The sequence below is a fragment of the Schistocerca piceifrons genome, chromosome 6 (assembly GCF_021461385.2).
Source record: "Schistocerca piceifrons isolate TAMUIC-IGC-003096 chromosome 6, iqSchPice1.1, whole genome shotgun sequence".
NCBI lineage: Eukaryota > Metazoa > Arthropoda > Insecta > Orthoptera > Acrididae > Schistocerca > Schistocerca piceifrons.
Window position 1 is genome coordinate 290259720 of NC_060143.1, and position 19277 is coordinate 290278996.

General features: G+C 42.8%; 1 protein-coding gene across 1 annotated transcript in view; it reads right to left on the minus strand.

Moving 5' to 3' along the window:
- Window positions 1-19277, minus strand: part of LOC124803276 (vicilin-like seed storage protein At2g18540) — a 115675-nt gene that overhangs the window by 18215 nt on the left and 78183 nt on the right. The window contains exon 3 of the mRNA XM_047264458.1: window positions 12555-13626. Within this exon, the coding sequence (XP_047120414.1) occupies window positions 12555-13626 (1072 nt within the window). The remainder of the gene's footprint in view (window positions 1-12554; window positions 13627-19277) is intronic.

The following is a 19277-nucleotide window of genomic DNA, read 5'->3' on the forward strand; positions in this document are numbered from 1 at the left end:
GAGAGAGATGGCGACAGTTGGAGAGAGATGGCGACAGTTGGAGAGAGATGGCGACAGTTGGAGAGAGATGGCGACAGTTGGAGAGAGATGGCGACAGTTGGAGAGAGATGGCGACAGTTGGAGAGAGATGGCGACAGTTGGAGAGAGATGGCGACAGTTGGAGAGAGATGGCGACAGTTGGAGAGAGATGGCGACAGTTGGAGAGAGATGGCGACAGTTGGAGAGAGATGGCGACAGTTGGAGAGAGATGGCGACAGTTGGAGAGAGATGGCGACAGTTGGAGAGAGATGGCGACAGTTGGAGAGAGATGGCGACAGTTGGAGAGAGATGGCGACAGTTGGCGAGAGATGGCGACAGTTGGAGAGAGATGGCGACAGTTGGCGAGAGATGGCGACAGTTGGCGAGAGATGGCGACAGTTGGCGAGAGATGGCGACAGTTGGCGAGAGATGGCGACAGTTGGCGAGAGATGGCGACAGTTGGCGAGAGATGGCGACAGTTGGCGAGAGATGGCGACAGTTGGCGAGAGATGACGACAGTTGGCGAGAGATGACGACAGTTGGAGAGAGATGACGACAGTTGGCGAGAGATGACGACAGATGGAGACGAAGACGAGAGACGAAGGAAGAAAAGAAGAGTAGCAGTAGTTTTCAGTCAGTTTCGGTGCTGAAGACCGTCATGCAAGAAGAGACTGCATCATGCACAGACGCACCAAGTCCGCCGCTGTAATGGAATAGCAAGCAGCAGCCGCGGCGCCAGAAGACAGAAGTTAAAAGGTATTGGAAGTCTGGTTTTTACATACCCGGGTGACTCGTGAGGACGGGAAGGAGACGGCCTCACCTCAGCAGTCACCTGTGAGCTGGGATAAAGACCTGACAGCCGAAGACTGGCAAGCGGGAGTCCGTGGTTCGAGTTCGGGACACTGGCCTTCCACCGCCGCGCCGCTCCGCTGGTCGACGCACAACACACGCGGCCGCTTAGAGAAGAGAAAACTGGGACGCCACATTCAAGGTATCACCATCCGATGCACGACGTCGCTCGCAATAATTAAACGGGCCACCTCGCGCTGCGCGTCTCCGGTCAGCTGGGCGAGACGGCGACACGAGATACACACCGCTACGCGTAATCAGACGCCGCCGCCGCCGCCGCCGCCGCCGTCGCAGCAGAAGGCTACGCAAACGACACGGCTGCCGCTCTCCGAACCAGAACGTCCCAGTAAGATACAGTTGTACGAAACTTTCAATAAAAGTTAACTTATGTAAGAATGATGTTTCATTCGACCTCATACCCGAGCCAAGGAAGAACCCACCCTGCCCACATGTTGTAAGAGAGAAAAGTTAATTTATTTAATATTTTCACCCTGACAGAATGCTTTAGAATGCTCATCCTGACAATTGACAGCATCAAAAGAGAAAACAGTTACATTGAGTGACAGAAGTGTCACATTGAGTAACACAATTGTTACAGTGCCATTATTGTAAAATTTAGTGCCACAGCTTTTAATGAATTTGGAATGTGTAGCACATTCCATTTCTTCTTTCCATTTCAAAAATTCTTCTTCACTGGAGAATACTAAGGCTTCTGGTTTTACACATAAGGCATATGCAGACTAGAAATGATACATCCAGTACTTTTTAGAATCTGTTTCATAATGCACACATCGTGCTGTACAGTGGTTCCACTCATATCTTACATGCCATTGAAACAGAGAAGTCACAGAGAAAGAACTTAGTGTCAAGGGACCCACAAGGATCTGTATTGAGCCCATTACTTTCCTCGTTATATGTTAACGATGTGTCGAGTATTGTCTCCCACTGCAAATACGATTTATATGCTGATGACCTGCAGTTATACGTAAGTGCAAGCCCAACAAATCTTCGCTCAGCCATCCAGAAAGTAAATGCTGACCTACTTGCCTTATTACAATGGATGCAGAACACTTCATTCACTACAGAAATATAAAGATATTTCCTCTCGCACTTAAAAAGAAACTTGCAGAATCACTAATACTCGCCTCGTTGGTTATGGTGATCCTATTCTCTGAGGATTTTCGTGTGAGAGTTCATGTCGGTTGGAACTGATGAAAAATGCTTCTGTGATACATTTGTGACTTACACAATTTCTACCATATCACTCCTATGAACATGCGGCTTGCTGCATCATCTTCTCAATCATTGCACTCCTGCCTATTTATCTTCAAGTCTTACACTGCTGTATGAACAGCACAGCAGATATACTCTTTCTCAATAAACTAAATCCTCTCTGCGTCACAACACAGCACTGCCATTTTCTCTAAATCAATTTCTGTATGAGGAACCTGACTTTGGAACAATCTTTCTCAAAAGATTAGAGAAATAAAATCATTTCAAACTTCAGAAGAGAGCTAATGACTCGCTTTCTATCACAACAGTGAAGTATCTCTTCTTGCGACTCTCTCGTCAACCTTCCCTCCCCCTCTACTTTTCCCTCCTCTTGTCTACAGAGTTTTCTGTTGATATTACCTTCTTTCCTACAAGCCATTGTCACTTTAATTTCAACCCTTTCCTCCTCAATTATCCCTTCCACTTCTTCTAATACCAAGGAAGGCTTCAAAAGCTCCAAACTAATCAATATCATTTGCAATGCCTCTGTTATTTTATTATTCTTATTACTATAACTTTATTATTACTTTTTGCCTTTCTCAGACATTGTCTGGTTAAAAATGGAAAGTGACATGGACCTTGATCAAGCGTGACTTCCTTTTAACTGTACGGTATATGTTACATTGCATTTAGGAACTTAGGGGTAATTGAACATGTATCAGTAATTACAGATTTCTGTACTTGTATATATACGTTTGGATGTAGCTGTATTGCGTTGATGTACTGGTGGATATTGTGTGGTATGACCCCTGTAGTTGATAGTATAATTGGTATGTCAACTTTATCCTGATGCCACATGTCCTTGACTTCCTCAGCCAGTTGGATGCATTTTTCAATTTTTTTTTTCTGTTATGTTCTGTATATTTGTGGTATTGGGTATGGATATTTCGATTACTTGTGTTAATTTCTTCTTATTGGTGAGTATGATGTCAGGTTTGTTATGTGGTGTTGTTTTATCTGTTATAATGGTTCTGTTCCAGTATAATTTGTATTCATCATTCTCCAGTACATTTTGTGGTGCATACTTGTATGTGGGAACATGTTGCTTTATTAGTGTCTGTTGTATGGCAAGTTGTTGAAGTATTATTTTTGCTACATTGTCATGTCTTCTGGTGTATTCTGTATTTGCTAGTATTGCACATCCGCTTGGGGTGTGATCTACTGTTTCTATTTGTTGTTTGCAAAGTCTGCATTTATCCGTTGTGGTATTGGGATCTTTAATAATATGCTTGCTGTAATATCTGGTGTTTATTGTTTGATCTTGTATTGCAATCATGAATCCTTCCATCTCACTATATATATTACCTTTTCTTAGCCATGTGTTGGATGAATCTTGATCGATGTGTGGCTGTGTGAGATGATACGGGTGCTTGCCATGTAGTGTTTTCTTTTTCCAATGTACTTTCCTTGTATCTGTTGATATGTGATCTACAGGGTTGTAGAAGTGGTTATGAAATTGCAATGGTGTAGCTGATGTATTTATATAAGTGATTGCTTTGTGTATTTTGCTAGTTTCTTCTTGTTCTATAAAGAATTTCCTTAAATTGTCTACCTGTCCATACCATAATGTAGGTTTTTATGTCAATAAATTCCCTTCCTCCTTCCTTCCTTCCTTTCTGCTTAATGTGAATCTTTCTGTTGCTGAATGTATGTGATATATTCTATATTTGTGGCATTGTGATCATGTAAGTGTATTGAGTGCTTCTAGGTCTGTCTTATTCCATTTCACTACTCCAAATGAGTAGGTCAATATTGGTATAGCATAAGTATTTATAGCTTTTGTCTTGTTTCTTGCTGTCAGTTTTTTTCAGTATTTTTGTTAGTCTTTGTCTATATTTTTCTTTCAATTCTTCTTTAATATTTGTAATATTTATTCCTATTTTTTGTCTGTATCCTAGATATTTATAGGCGTCTGTTTTTTCCATTGCTTCAATGCAGTCGCTGTGGTTATCCAACACGTAATCTTCTTTTTTAGTGTGTTTCCCCCTTGACTATGCTATTTTTCTTAAATTTGCCTGTTCCAAAAGCCATATTTATATCATTGCTGAATACTTCTGTTATCTTTAGTAATTGATTGAGTTGTTGATTTGTTGCTGCCAGTAGTCTTAGATCATCCATGTATAGCAAATGTGTGATTTTGTGTTGGTATGTTCCAGTAATATTATATCCATAATTAGTACTATTTAGCATGTTGGATAGTGGGTTCAGAGCAAGGTAGAATGAGAAAGGACTTAATGAGTCTCCTTGGTATACTCCACGCTTAATCTGTATTGGTTGTGATGTGATATTATTTGAATTTGTTTGGATATTAAGTGTGGTTTTCCAGTTTTTCATTACTATGTTTAGGAACCGTATCAATTTAGGATACACTTTGTATATTTTCAATACTTGTAGTAACCATGAGTGGGGTACACTATCAAAAGCTTTTTGGTAATCAATGTACTTTTTATTAATAATCCAAATTATTATTAGCATTGAATTTGTTGTGTCTTAACTTATTATTATAATACATTATTTTATCATCATTATTAATGTTACTGTTATTATTATCAGTTATTATTTTTCATTAATAATGCAAATTATTATTATTGTGTTTTCTGTATAATATTGTTTGTATGTGTTGTTCCTGGTCATGCGTAAGTTAGGGCCTTAAGCATATAATCCAGTCATGCTAAATAAGCCATAAATAAATAAATTTGGGAATTTTGTTGCAAATACTTCAACAATTAACTGATAAAATTTGTCAAAGTGTCTTCACTCTGAAAGCAGTCTGATTGTGTTATCTGTATGTCAACTGATGAGTGTTATCAGAGTATCTCAGACTACCATCTAGCCTAAAAACCACCATGTGCACCCCATAAGTACTTACCTAACTGAGTAGCTGCTTCCTTTGTGTAGTGTACCCTGACCTGTCCAGGAGAGGCCTACAATTATCCACCCAATAATGCAGGTCCAGCCAAGACTGTCAGCCTCAACAAAGCCTCTGGCCAAGATTGTCCACTCAGCTCTAGACTGTAGGACCCCAGTCAACTCTGGAAACTATGCTGCAAATCATGAGCTGTGCTTGCACTCCATATGTGAAGCCAGCAGCCTCCACCACCTCCACCAGTCATCTGTACGAACTGAGGATGACCTCGGAACCCTCGCAAAAGGCATTGTCAGAACTGATGCCACTCCTTGCAGATTACTGCACCCTGCAAGCTCGATAGCCACAGGCAAAGCTGCCACATCTCGGATGAGGCTCCCTGATACACATACCGAGTGCATATTGGCTATCTTTCTGGCTCTGAACAATATTTCCCTAAGGATCTCCCTAATGTGTCCATCACTAGTGGTCCCAATAACTAGTAAACCCCTCTCCCTTTGTGCTCGCTCAGATGCCATCGGAGGAGTGACTCACAGATGAATGGGAGAGGCTGGACAGCCAGCCTCCACACTGATGGTCCACATGCCTAACCGAGCAGTGTAGTTAGTTGTTCAAGAGAAATGAAGACTGTGCTACACACTGCCTGAATTTACACTTTAAAGTTACAAAAATGTGAGACTACACCTCTTAAATAGAAGAAAACTCATGGAATTTAAGAATTAATCTATGAAGAAAGCAGAAAAATCTAAAGATATAACTAGCTGTTCTCCTCATCTTTCACAGGTGACATCTGGAACCTGTATGTAACTCAGCTTTACTTGTTTCTTCTGAAGATGAGATTTAAAAAAGATTGTGCTCTGGGTTGATCTATATTTATTTTTGTCATAATGAAATTTTGAACTTTATTTACAAGTTGGTCAGTGCCCCATTGTGAATTTACAGAAAAGCTGAATAATACAGTAATAGTGAGCATTAGCTGAAATTTAGATATATTACGAACCTGTGAATACTATCAGTCTTTTAGCCTCCTTCTTTCAGAGAGTCTTTGTACATATGATGGACTACAAGCACACTTTTATAACAGCTTAATAATCATATATTTTACTCTTCCACAAAATTTTTTTCTAAATAACAATCAGTACATTTGAGCCATGACTTGAACCTAAAAAAAAATCTATGTGAACAGGCCTTGGACATCTAAACAGTGATGGTACTGACTTACAACTGTGTCATCCTCAGCTAACAAAATTCACTGGAGGGGCACGGAGTCAGCACACCTCTGTCCCAGCCGTTGTCACTTTTTGGCACTGGTGATGCTACTTCTCATTCAAGTAGCTCCTCAGTTGGCCTTACAAGGGCTGGGTGCACCCTCATTGAACCTTGCCCACATAGCACAGTACAGAGAGCTTCACTCACAATGTTTCATCAAGATGTGTGTCAGTTAAAATCACACGTGGTTTCTTACAGGACTCAGAATTTGGCTGCCAGGCTGGATAAGACATGTCTAATCCCAGAACCATAGTTTTTTCTTACAGTGCCAATGTATTTGATTAAATTGCTTGCTAACAAATGAATACTTCACTTACCAACATTACCAGGCTTTGTGAAAATTGGCTACATCTTTCAACAGAACTTTGCCCACTTTGTCATAGCTTGACATGAGGAATATCGTGGTCAAAATTTTGTTTTTGCTTCCCATAACAGTATGCTACTAATCACTTAACTTAAACCATATGCTAGTGCATTTGTATATCATTCTGATCCCAGGTTCTCACCATATATTTCATTCCCTTGAGAATCAGCTAGCAAATCTTCTCACACTCTATTCATGCATGGTACTCTATGAGGGTATGATGTATGAACAGCTGTCTGTCATCCTGAATGGACTCTTCCAAACTGTGACCAACAACCACCTACACTGACTCGTGTGATGGAATGGGGCATTTACACAACATTTTAAAATATTTCACATTGCAAGCTTAAATTTCAATTGAAACAGGAACTTTCTTTCTGTGGCCATAAAATGATGTAGACCTAAGCATGAAGCTAGTATAATTGTTACAGGACCATTTTTCAACACTGTCACACAACGTATACAAATTCTTGTGAGTTCATAGTAGTAGCCAACCTTGAGCTGCATAATTAATTATGATATTGATATTAAATGTCTGAGTGATGGTCAGTTTAGAGAGTAATTTAAAACAGATTTGTACGTTAGCTGGGAATAAGGGGATGTTTGGAAGCACACTCAGTGACACAGACTGAGCTGAGCACTGGAACAGTCAGGGACCCAGCTGAGCTCATTTGAAAAGCGGCAGTGAGGGGAAACTTTCACTGTGGCAGCCTGGCCCATTAAGCGTCTTTATGATCCACCATGCAGATGGACAACAGTCATGACATTCTTCAGTGTTTGCTCACACAATTGTTTTAAGAGTTGGAGTGAGGAGTAATGTTAGTGAAAGATGCTATTGACTGCCAAATGCAGAAAATCTGGCTTTGGGATGCGTGCCAGAGATTGCTATCTTACAGGTGAACCCCTGCTAGGCCTTTGAAATTTTTGAGATGCCACCAAACACACAACTCTTACAAAAACTTTGTTTAAGGATTTAAGACCTATGGACAGTGGTTCATCTTGATGTTTTTCAGAGTGACGGAGAGCCCAACAGAGCCAAAGGGAAGCTGCCTCACTGACGGGGGATAGAGATAGAAATAGCGAGGCACGACTTTTTCTGAGGAGTATAGCAGAAAGGGAAGCACTGGTTACCTGAGTAAAACATAGCCTAGGGAAGGGGAGTTGTGCTCTCTGAGGAGAATTTTTGTCAGTCAGAGCATGGAAGATCCATAGCACAGCCAGTAAAATTAAGCACGTATAGAAAAATTTGGCAATTCAAGGCTTCTCTCACAGTGAGAAATCAGATCAATCAACACAATCTCTCCTCACAGATGAACTTCAATTCACAGCTGCTACACGGATGTGTAAGGAGACTTGTCAAATATTTGGCCAACCAACACACAGCCACAGAAGAGGTCTGCTGGTGCTGCCACTGCCACTGCCACTACGGTGAGCCCAGCTGCTACTGAATGGGATCGAGGGAACTTCAAGTCATCTTATAAATACAATCTCAGAGATTCATTCTGAATGTTTGTGTTGCAAAGTCATGAACACCCTGCTTCTAAAATCCACAAAAAGTATGACAAATTACCTCCAGTAACTTATTAGTTTCAGTAGTTCTATTCTGTGCTAATAAACCAACTAATCATAATACATGTTCCACAGTCGTAAAACACTCCTTCCCACCCAAACACATAACCTCTCAAAGCTTCCAGAATGAAATTTCCACTTTGCAGCAGAGTGTGCACTGATATGAAACTTTCTGGCAGATTAAAACTGTATGCTGTACTGAGACTATCTCAGTACCTTTGCCTTTTGTGGGAAAGTGCTCTACCAACTGAGTTACCTAAGCATGACTCACGACCCATCCTCACAGCTTTACTTCCTCCAGTATCTCATATCCTACCATCCAAACTTCACAGAAGCTGTCCTGCAATGCTGCAGGACTAGCACTCCTGGAAGAAAGGATATAGCAAAGACATGGCTTGTCACAGCGTGGGGGATGTTTACGGAATGAAATTTTGACTCTGCAGTAGAGTGTGTGCTGATGTGAAACTGCCAGCCGCAGTGGTCGTGCGGTTCTAGGCGCTCCAGTCCGGAGCTGCGCTGCTGCTACGGTCGCAGGTTCGAATCCTGCCTCGGGCATGGGTGTGTGTGGTGTCCTTAGGTTAGTTAGGTTTAAGTAGTTCTAAGTTCTAGGGGACTGATGACCACAGCAGTTGAGTCCCATAGTGCTCAGAACCATTTGAACCATTTTTTGATGTGAAACTTCCTGGCAGATTAAAACCAAGACTCGAACTCGGATCCTTTGCCTTTAGCAGGCAAGTGCTCTCAAAGCTTGTCACAGTTTGGAGTTACCATGTACACAAAGACATTGCTACTAATTTTGGCTAACAATAAAAGACAAGCAAAAACTCTTCGTATGTAGGATAACTGTTACAGATTTATTTGCTTGCCTCATCTAGCTGCTCGTTTATACTCAATCCAGCACTTGCTCCATCCAATATATTGTTGATAGAGTAGTTTGTATTAAGAAACCTGCAATACAGTTCTATGCATGCACACGGATTAGCATTTTACTTAAGTGTCAGTGTACACCATTTTCCTAAAACTGCGAAAAAGATAATAATGTGTCATGTAATAAAAATGCAGGAAAATGTACTGTAGCCTGTTTGATGCATGAGTACATTTGTCACAAGCAACTGGAGTTGAGTAAAATAGTGTCAATAGCAGACTAAGTGTGAAGTGTGAAATGGTATATTGAAACTTACTTAACATACTTGTAGATAGAATGTCAGGGACACAGATTATTAACAATAACTTTTTCATTTATGGTCTTGTGGTGGTATGAACTACCAATTTTTTTTGGTTCCAGCTGTATGGAATTGAATTTTCACAAGCTTTTTGCTGAGTACTCAAAACCGATGTCAGATGGTAACTGACTCTCATACCAACCATGACCTCATCCACAGCCATGTTGCCAACACCATCATGAAGATGGCTGCAGTATAGTTGGATAAATAAGATGATCTACTCACCAAGCTGGTGGCAGCAGAAACTATGTATAAAGGATATAGAAATGTGGAAGCTTTCAGAGCCAATGGCTCTTCCTTCTAGCAGCAGATTTGAAGGGAAAGAATGAGAACTGAACAAAGGAGACTGGCAAGACTTAAGAAATGGAGAGAGTTATGGAAAAGTTGCCCAAAACCCTAGGTCGAAGGAGACTTAACAGACAGGATGAGAAGGAAAGACTGATCCTTGGTGCCTGCACTGGATGAGATTTGAAAACCTGAGAGCTTAATGATGGAAGATATGGTAATCAGCAAGACACAATTTACTGGAAAAAAAAAATCATGCGGAGTCAATATGAGCTGAAAGCTAAGTGCATTGTACATGATAGGCATATATGGGGAGGGGGGAAGACGGTGGAGATGTGTGGGGGGGAATAGACAGGCTGCAAAATGAAAGATACAGAAAAATGAAAGGGGAGCAAAGAAAAGGGATAGTTACTGAGAATAATTCTGACAACACTATGATGCTATTGTACTTTTTTTAAGCTTATGTTTCTCATTGATTCAGTAAACAAACCAAACAGATCCCATACTATGTATTTATATGTCCAAAAGTAATAAATAAAGTAGACTGATTTTCGGCTTCTGTGTCCAGTGTCCAAGGTTGTTGAATGTCAGTTTGCAGTCTGCTTGTTTCTATTAAATCATTGTCCACCCACGGTAGCTGAGTGGTCAGTGACCTACTGTCAATCTTAATGGCCCGGGTTTGATCCCCAGCTGGATCAGAGATTTTCTCCACTCAGGGACTGGGTGTTGTGTTGCCCTGATCATCACCTATTCATCGCCATCCAAGCACAATTCGCCAAAGTGGTGTCAAATTAATTAGTTTGTTTATTTACATTTATTTATTTTCATTAATTCATTCTCTCTCTCTCTCTCTCTCTCTCTCTCTCTCTCTCTCTCTCTCTCTCTCCCCCATTCATTCGAAATTCTTCATTAATTTTAGAAAAATGTCTGTCTCTAATTTGATTGTCTGGTCAATTGTCTTTGTCATGGTTTCTAAATCTGTCTCTACTTGTGTGACATGCTTCGTGATGTCATCATGAGCAGTGATGCACTTTTCTACTTTTGTTGTCATGGTGTCACACGTGCTGTTTGACATTGATTTCAAGAACATTGATTTTGGTTTCATTATGTTTTGCTAAACTGTTAGATTTGAAAACTAGGTGGACATTTCATTGATCTTTTGTTTAAGTCAGTACCAATTTTGGTTAATTTAGCGTCATTACTGTCAAGTTTTTTGTTTATCTCCTGAAACTTTTCCATAAACTGTTTGTCATTCTTCTGTAAACTTGTATTCATCTGCTGAAATTGTTGCATGACTGCACTGATAATCTGTGAGAAATTTACTGTTTGAACATTATCTGCCCCCGGTAAATCGTGAGAATTTACTGCTTGTGATTCAGTTCCCATATCTTGTGACTATGTTACTGTTGGTTGCTACAGCTAGATTATGTAGGTTCTGTATTTCATTTACTGTTTCGCTTGTTTGAGCATTAGTGTTTTGAGCAAGCGTAATTTAATTCTATGCTTCTTCATTGGATACAGAACTTGCAGTAGGTGAACTGTTTATTTTATCCATTCTATTTGCCATACTACGAGTCATGACCATATCAATAGCAAAAATGTAACTTTTTTTTGAAAATTCAGTAAAGTAAACGCATAAAATATTTTTAAACTCATCTCGACAGCAAATGAGTATCTACAATGTTTAGCTTGTATGTAACTGTTATTCAAACAATGCATAGAGTTGATCTATTATTGACGATGTATCTACACGCCATGTTGTCTCCACTGAGCTGTGTATCGGCCATTTTGCAATAATTGTCGTACTTTGAAAATGTGAAAAAAAAAGGACTCAGCAGTAAAAATCACTTTACTTTTGCAAAACTTCACTATATATCACGAGTTGATGAAAGATTGCACCAGAGTCAAATGCGATAGATATAAGTCTGTCCTACCTTATCTGTTGTGGTGATTGTTGCCACAGTCTGACCAGATTTTCCATTATGCTTTCTGGATTTAATATTCTTTCCATTCCTTCTTGGTGATTTCTCAGAGTAATGTTTGCGATGAAACATGAAACAAAAAAAATATATTAGCTCACAAATAACATCCTGGCCAACATGTCGCCAAAGTAAATAATTAAATATATATGTATGTAAATATGATTATTTATATTATTTTAGGTTTTTTATAATTTTTGTTGAACTGAATTGTGATGGATGGAAATATTTAAAAATCAGTGAATGTATTTAAACCATGATAAAGTGGCATCGGACATGTGCTTTGACAATGAGGAGGTGGTTCGTGGGCCGTGTTATTTCTGAGCTAAAATGAGGTAACTACTGAAAATACAGTTTACATATAATGTTGAAATGTTAGGATCATGGATTAAACAAATAATGAAATCACAATAGCGTTAATCATAACTATAATTACTGAAGTGCACTATGCTACTTACATTGGGAATACAATATGAATCACTAGTGATATGTTGATTATCCGCACATCGGTATCTCATCTGTGCACAGTGTAAACTTCCTTATATAATTACTAGTATGTGCCCTGCAGCACGCAGTCTCTTTTTATAAAATTAAAGAGTTTAAATTAGAGCGGCTAATCTAACGCCCTTCCCCTGTGGGTCCGGGGTAAGAATAGGCCCGAGGTATTCCCGCCTGTCGTAAGAGGTGACTAAAAAGAGTCCCTCCCCCTCAAGGGGGTAGTTTCTGCCTGCATCCAGAGGTGGACAGTTCAATGACTTACATTTGAAGTCATTTTGGTTTTTCGCTAATTCTAGTTTCTTCCTTCCTTTGTTTCCTTTCTTTGTCTTTCTCCCTGTGTCACTGTCTTCCTTACTTTTTACCTTGCCTTCTTCTCCTTGCCTTCTTCTCCTTGCCTTCTTCTCCTTGCCTTCTTCTCCTTGCCTTCTTCTCCTTGCCTTCTTCTCCTTGCCTTCTTCTCCTTGCCTTCTTCTCCTTGCCTTCTTCTCCTTGCCTTCTTCTCCTTGCCTTCTTCTCCTTGCCTTCTTCTCCTTGCCTTCTTCTCCTTGCCTTCTTCTCCTTGCCTTCTTCTCCTTGCCTTCTTCTCCTTGCCTTCTTCTCCTTGCCTTCTTCTCCTTGCCTTCTTCTCCTTGCCTTCTTCTCCTTGCCTTCTTCTCCTTGCCTTCTTCTCCTTGCCTTCTTCTCCTTGCCTTCTTCTCCTTGCCTTCTTCTCCTTGCCTTCTTCTCCTTGCCTTCTTCTCCTTGCCTTCTTCTCCTTGCCTTCTTCTCCTTGCCTTCTTCTCCTTGCCTTCTTCTCCTTGCCTTCTTCTCCTTGCCTTCTTCTCCTTGCCTTCTTCTCCTTGCCTTCTTCTCCTTGCCTTCTTCTCCTTGCCTTCTTCTCCTTGCCTCCTTCTCCTTGCCTCCTTCTCCTTGCCTCCTTCTCCTTGCCTCCTTCTCCTTGCCTCCTTCTCCTTGCCTCCTTCTCCTTGCCTCCTTCTCCTTGCCTCCTTCTCCTTGCCTCCTTCTCCTTGCCTCCTTCTCCTTGCCTCCTTCTCCTTGCCTCCTTCTCCTTGCCTCCTTCTCCTTGCCTCCTTCTCCTTGCCTCCTTCTCCTTGCCTCCTTCTCCTTGCCTCCTTCTCCTTGCCTCCTTCTCCTTGCCTCCTTCTCCTTGCCTCCTTCTCCTTGCCTCCTTCTCCTTGCCTCCTTCTCCTTGCCTCCTTCTCCTTGCCTCCTTCTCCTTGCCTCCTTCTCCTTGCCTCCTTCTCCTTGCCTCCTTCTCCTTGCCTCCTTCTCCTTGCCTCCTTCTCCTTGCCTCCTTCTCCTTGCCTCCTTCTCCTTGCCTCCTTCTCCTTGCCTCCTTCTCCTTGCCTCCTTCTCCTTGCCTCCTTCTCCTTGCCTCCTTCTCCTTGCCTCCTTCTCCTTGCCTCCTTCTCCTTGCCTCCTTCTCCTTGCCTCCTTCTCCTTGCCTCCTTCTCCTTGCCTCCTTCTCCTTGCCTCCTTCTCCTTGCCTCCTTCTCCTTGCCTCCTTCTCCTTGCCTCCTTCTCCTTGCCTCCTTCTCCTTGCCTCCTTCTCCTTGCCTCCTTCTCCTTGCCTCCTTCTCCTTGCCTCCTTCTCCTTGCCTCCTTCTCCTTGCCTCCTTCTCCTTGCCTCCTTCTCCTTGCCTTTTTGTCCACCCTATGGTCTCCGCCTCAGCGTTTGAGACAATCTGTCCTTTCCCTCCCTCTCTCCCCTTTTTTCCTATTCTTCTTTCCTCCCCATGCATGCCTGAAGGCCAACCCACGCGTTCACACACGTAGCCGATGATGGGGTAATGTGTAATTCCCCGCCCTGGGTAGACAAGTAAGGCATGCACGTATCCCCTGGTTAAGGCCAGGCCCAGGGAGAAGTGATTGCCTGAGCTGACACCTTACGACCATGCCGATTGGCCCTTCCGCCCTCTGAGAGGGTCCCCACGAAGAAGGAGTGCACCATCTGAGACGCTGGCAATCATGGGGGATTCATCCACAATGGATTTCTCTTCTTCTCTCGTGACTTCACCAGCCCCAGTGAGAAAAGTACTACCGCCTGCCCAAAAGTTCCTCATAGTTTCTAGATCTGAGGACAGAAAATATTTCATCTGTCAACCCTTTCATTATTTAGAAGGGCGTAGATGCCATAGCCGTACCTGTGAAGTCTTGTACCAGGATGCATAACGGTACCTTGTTGTTAGAAACTGAGAGCGCCTTTCATGCACAAAAACTCCTTGGAACCACACTCCTGTACACGTTCCCTGTCCGGCTGGAGGCTCACCGCACTTTGAATTCTTCATGGTGTGGTGTTGTGGGGTGCGTACTGTATGACCTTCGGTACACACACCATCAGATTATTTGACTTCTCGCTCTAGCGAAGTAGGCAAGTGTCAGCAATATGTCTCATGGTCTTATTGTGGCTTGTTTATCTTCTGCCGTTTGGTCAGATGATAGAAATGCCACTTGCACGCTTAGAGTAGCAGATTGACAGTGACCAACTTTAAACAGAACTTGATGAATTTTCACACACATTTATTAAAATAATAACAAGCATAAAAATAACTTAACTTGGTTCTGGATGCTATTTACAATGGACAATCTGAAGTTCCTTTGGTTTTGGTACGTTAATCTTATTCTCACATATCTCTGATACTTGACAAAGTGTCTATACATTTATCTTCATGGCTATGTACAGGAATACGATAAGATTATTAGACGCAGACTGAAACTTGACTATAGACTAATGCAGACTGACTAATTGGAGGTCTGTACACTCGCCGAGAAAAGGTTCTACATTAGCAGCGATCTCATTGGCTGCATTACATATTAATATGCGGAGACGGATGAGTGCTGCGCCTGCGCTGTTGTGCTTGGTGGGGCGCGCTCCAGTGGGAAAGTTGTGTACGTGCTGACTACGCAGAACTATGTACACAACAGGTATATACTAGATCACTTGACGGATTGACTGACGAGGAGATTGTCTTTCCTTGCTAAGCAGGGCATGACGGCTGTCCATAGGGTCATGAAAAAGGTCAACAATGACCTTGTACCGACCTGGACACTTTTCTTTACCTTTGATAGTGTTTAGCTGCCGTCATGCATCAAAGTGGGCTATGAGGTTATTTCTGTTCGCCCCTATGTCCTGACACGTATGCGCTGCTACCAGTGTCACTGTTTTAGTCACACCTGTCCTCTCATCTCCTCGGCCTACCAGGGAGGTTTCGACGCAAACATGAGATCTGACCTTTAGCGTGACTGTCGTTCGTTCGGCCAGTGCTAAGGTCGCCCGGTCAATGTCTCCTCTTCCTCCTGTGACCCCTAAGACACAAGCACCTTCGTCAGCTTCTGCCAAGACTAAGACCCAGAAGTCAGATGCACGGGCCTTCAAGAAGGAAACGTCCCGTGAGGACTTCCTACATGCCCCGAACTCCCAGCCATCGACCGGTACTTCAACTAAACAACCTTACAAGAAGGCTCATAGGAAGCAAAGTTCTCCTTCTCCACCACGGTGCGTTTCTTCTCCTGCGCCACCCAGCTGTTGCCGCCCCAGGCCATCATCCGTTTTGCCTGGCCGCACAGCTGGTAGCCGAACATCTGTCCGTTCACTGGTGGAGGAAGCTCCCCCTCCCGGCCATCTTAACATGGTGGCCAATGAACCTATTGAAAAAATGGAGGATGACTCTCCACCTATTGATGGCAGCAACAGTGCTCCCTCGAAGCCAGGCCCTCAGTGGCCTTCGAGGTGACCCCTTCTTGCTTCTCCTTTTTCATTTTCTTCTCATGATCGCACTTCTTCATTGGAATATTCGCGGCATTTGCTCCAACTGCAAGGACTTAAAGTTGCTGCTACGCTTGCACTGTCCACTCATAGTAGCTCTCCAGGAAATGAAGCTATGCCCATGTGATCGAATTGACTTGGCACGCTATGCCTCTGTGCATTTTTACCTACCCCCTGTGGCAGGTATTCCGGCTCATGGAGGGGTTATGTTGCTGGTCCAGAATGATATCAACTATGATCCCATCACATTGCACACTGATCTGCAGGCATTTGCCGTCCGAATTACTCTCCCTTCTTTTGCATTTTCCATTTACACTCAATCGTAACCCGTCTTTCCATCAGTCCCTATACCAGTTCCAAACTGAACAATCCTTAGCCCTCACCACCTAATCCTTCACCTACACATCAACTCAACCAATGAACACACCCGTCAACTCCTATCCTTAATAAAAGTCCTCAATCTTTCCTCTCCCACATCCACACTGGATGTGGGAGAGGGCCCCACTGCGATGGAGCACTTCCTTTCACGCTGATCACCTGCCACCCTACCTAAAACCTGTTTCCTCATTACCTTAGCCAGCTTCATCCTAACTCACAACTTCACTTTCAAAGGCCAGACATACCAACAATTAAAGGGAACAGCCATGGGTACCAGGATGGCCCCCTCGTACACCAACCTATTTATGGGTTGCTTAGAGGAAGCCTTCTTGGTTACCCAGGCCTGCCAACCCAAAGTTTGGTACAGATTTATTGATGACATCTTCATGATCTGGACTCACAGTGAAGAACAACTCCAGAATTTCCTCTCCAACCTCAACTCCTTTGGTTCCATCAGATTCACCTGGTCCTACTCCAAATCCCATGCCACTTCCCTCGACGTTGACCTCCATCTGTCCAATGGCCAGCTTCACATGTCCGTCCACATCAAACCCACCAACAAGCAACAGTACCTCCATTATAACAGCTGCCACCCATTCCATATTAAACGGTCCCTTCCCTACAGCCTAGGTCTTCATGGCAAACGAATCTGCTCCAGTCCTGAATCCCTGAACCATTACACCAACAACCTGAAAACAGCTTTCGCATCCCGCAATTACCCTCCCGACCTGGTACAGAAGCAAATAACCAGAGCCACTTCCTCATCCCCCCAAACCTAGAACCTCCCACAGAAGAACTCCAAAACTGCCCCACTTGTGACAGGATACTTTCCGGGACTGGATCAGACTCTGAATGTGGCTCCAACAGGGATACAACTTCCTCAAATCCTGCCCTGAAATGAGATCCATCCTTTACAAAATCTTCCCCACTCCACCAAGAGTGTCTTTCCATCATCCACCTAACCTTCGTAACCTCTTGGTTCATCCCTATGAAATCCCCAAACCACCTTCCCTACCCTCTGGCTCCTACCCTTGTAACCGCCCCCCTGTGTAAAACCTGTCCTGTGCACCCTCTCACCACCACCTACTCCAGTCCTGTAACCCGGAAGGTGTACACGACCAAAGGCAGAGCCACGTGTTAAAGCACCCACGTGATTTACCAACTGACCTGCCTACACTGTGAAGCTTTCTATGTGGTAATGACCAGCAATAAACTGTCCATTAACATGGACGGACACAGGCAGACAGTGTTTGTTGGTAATGAGGATCACCCTGTGGCTAAACATGCCTTGGTGCATGGCCAGCACATCTTGGCGTAGTGTTACACCGTCCAGGTTATATGGATACTTCCCACTGACACCAACCTATCAGAACTCTGGAGATGGGAACTTGCCCTTCAGTATATCCTCTCTTCCTGTTACTCACCAGGCCTCAACCTCCGCTAATTTCAAGTTGCCGCCGCTCATACCTCACCTGTCTTTCAACAACATCTTTGCCTCTGTACTTCCACCTTGACTGACATCTCTGCCCGAACTCTTTGCCTTTACACATGTCTGCTTTTTTTTTTTTGTGTGTGTGTGTGTGTGTGTGTGTGTGTGTGTGTGTGTGTGTGTGTGTGTGTGTGTGTGTGTGTGTGTCCCTTTTTCCCCACAGTGTAAGTCTTTCCGCTCCCGCGATTGGAATGACTCTTTACCCTCTCCCTTAAAACCCACATCCTTTCATCTTTCCCTCTCCTTCCCTCTTTCCTGATGAAGCAACCACGGGTTGTGAAAGCTTGAAATTGTGTGTGTGTGTGTGTGTGTGTGTGTGTGTGTGTGTGTGTGTGTGTGTGTGTGTGTGTGTGTCCATCAATGTACCAACACTTCCGTTTGGTAAGTTACAGAATCTTTGTTTTATATATATATATATATAACCTGGTAGGCTTTCACTGATGTTGCAGTTGTCTATAACAAAGTAGCAATGCCATAAGACAGTAATGATTTGCAGAATGAGCTTCAGAGAATTGATGAACAGTTGGCAGTTGACCCAGAATGTAACATATTGTTGTCACATAGAAAAAGAAATCTACTATTCTGTAGCTACACTATTGATGGAAAAACCACTGGAAATAGTATCTGCCACAAAATATCTAGGAGTAACTATTCAGAGCAACCTTAAGGGGAATGACCACATGAAACAAGTAGTTGGAAAAGCAGAAGCCAAACTTAGATTCATACGAATAATCTTAAGGAAATGTAACTCCTCCATGAAGGAAGTGGCTTACAATCTGCTTGTTTGACTGATTCTTGAGTATTGTTTATCTGTCTGGGATCCCTACCTGATAGGACTGTTAGCAGAGATAGAGAAGATCCAATGAAGAGTGGCATGTTTCATTACATCATCACCTAGTTGCATGAGAGTGTTATGGAGATGCTCAACAAACTCCATTGGCAGATGTTATGAGAGACACAGTGTGCATCACTGAGAGAGATTTACTGTTGAAATTTTGAAAGAGCACTTTCCGGGAAGAGTCAGACAACGTATTACTTTCTCCCACATACATTTCATGTAATGATCACAAGAAGAATATTCAAGAAAGCAGAGCCAATAAGAGGCTTCTTTCCAAGTGCTGTTCATGAGTGGAACATGGATGGAGGACTAAGTTACTGGTACAAAGAGTACCCTCCACCATACACCTATGTGGCTTGTGGAGTATGATGTAAATATAGATGAACATCGTTTGCCCAAGTTATCAGTTACAATGAGTGGGTATAGACAGACGATGGATACTGGCAACATGCAATATCCTGTATCAGAGCATGCTCTACAACATGACAGTTATGACCTCAGTGCCTGTTTCCAGATAAGTGCCTCACAAGAGTTTCTCAGGATTCTGCATGTTGGAACTGCCATTACCACATGTGGTTGGTTCTTACCAACCACCTGGCCTTCATTTGTGCTAG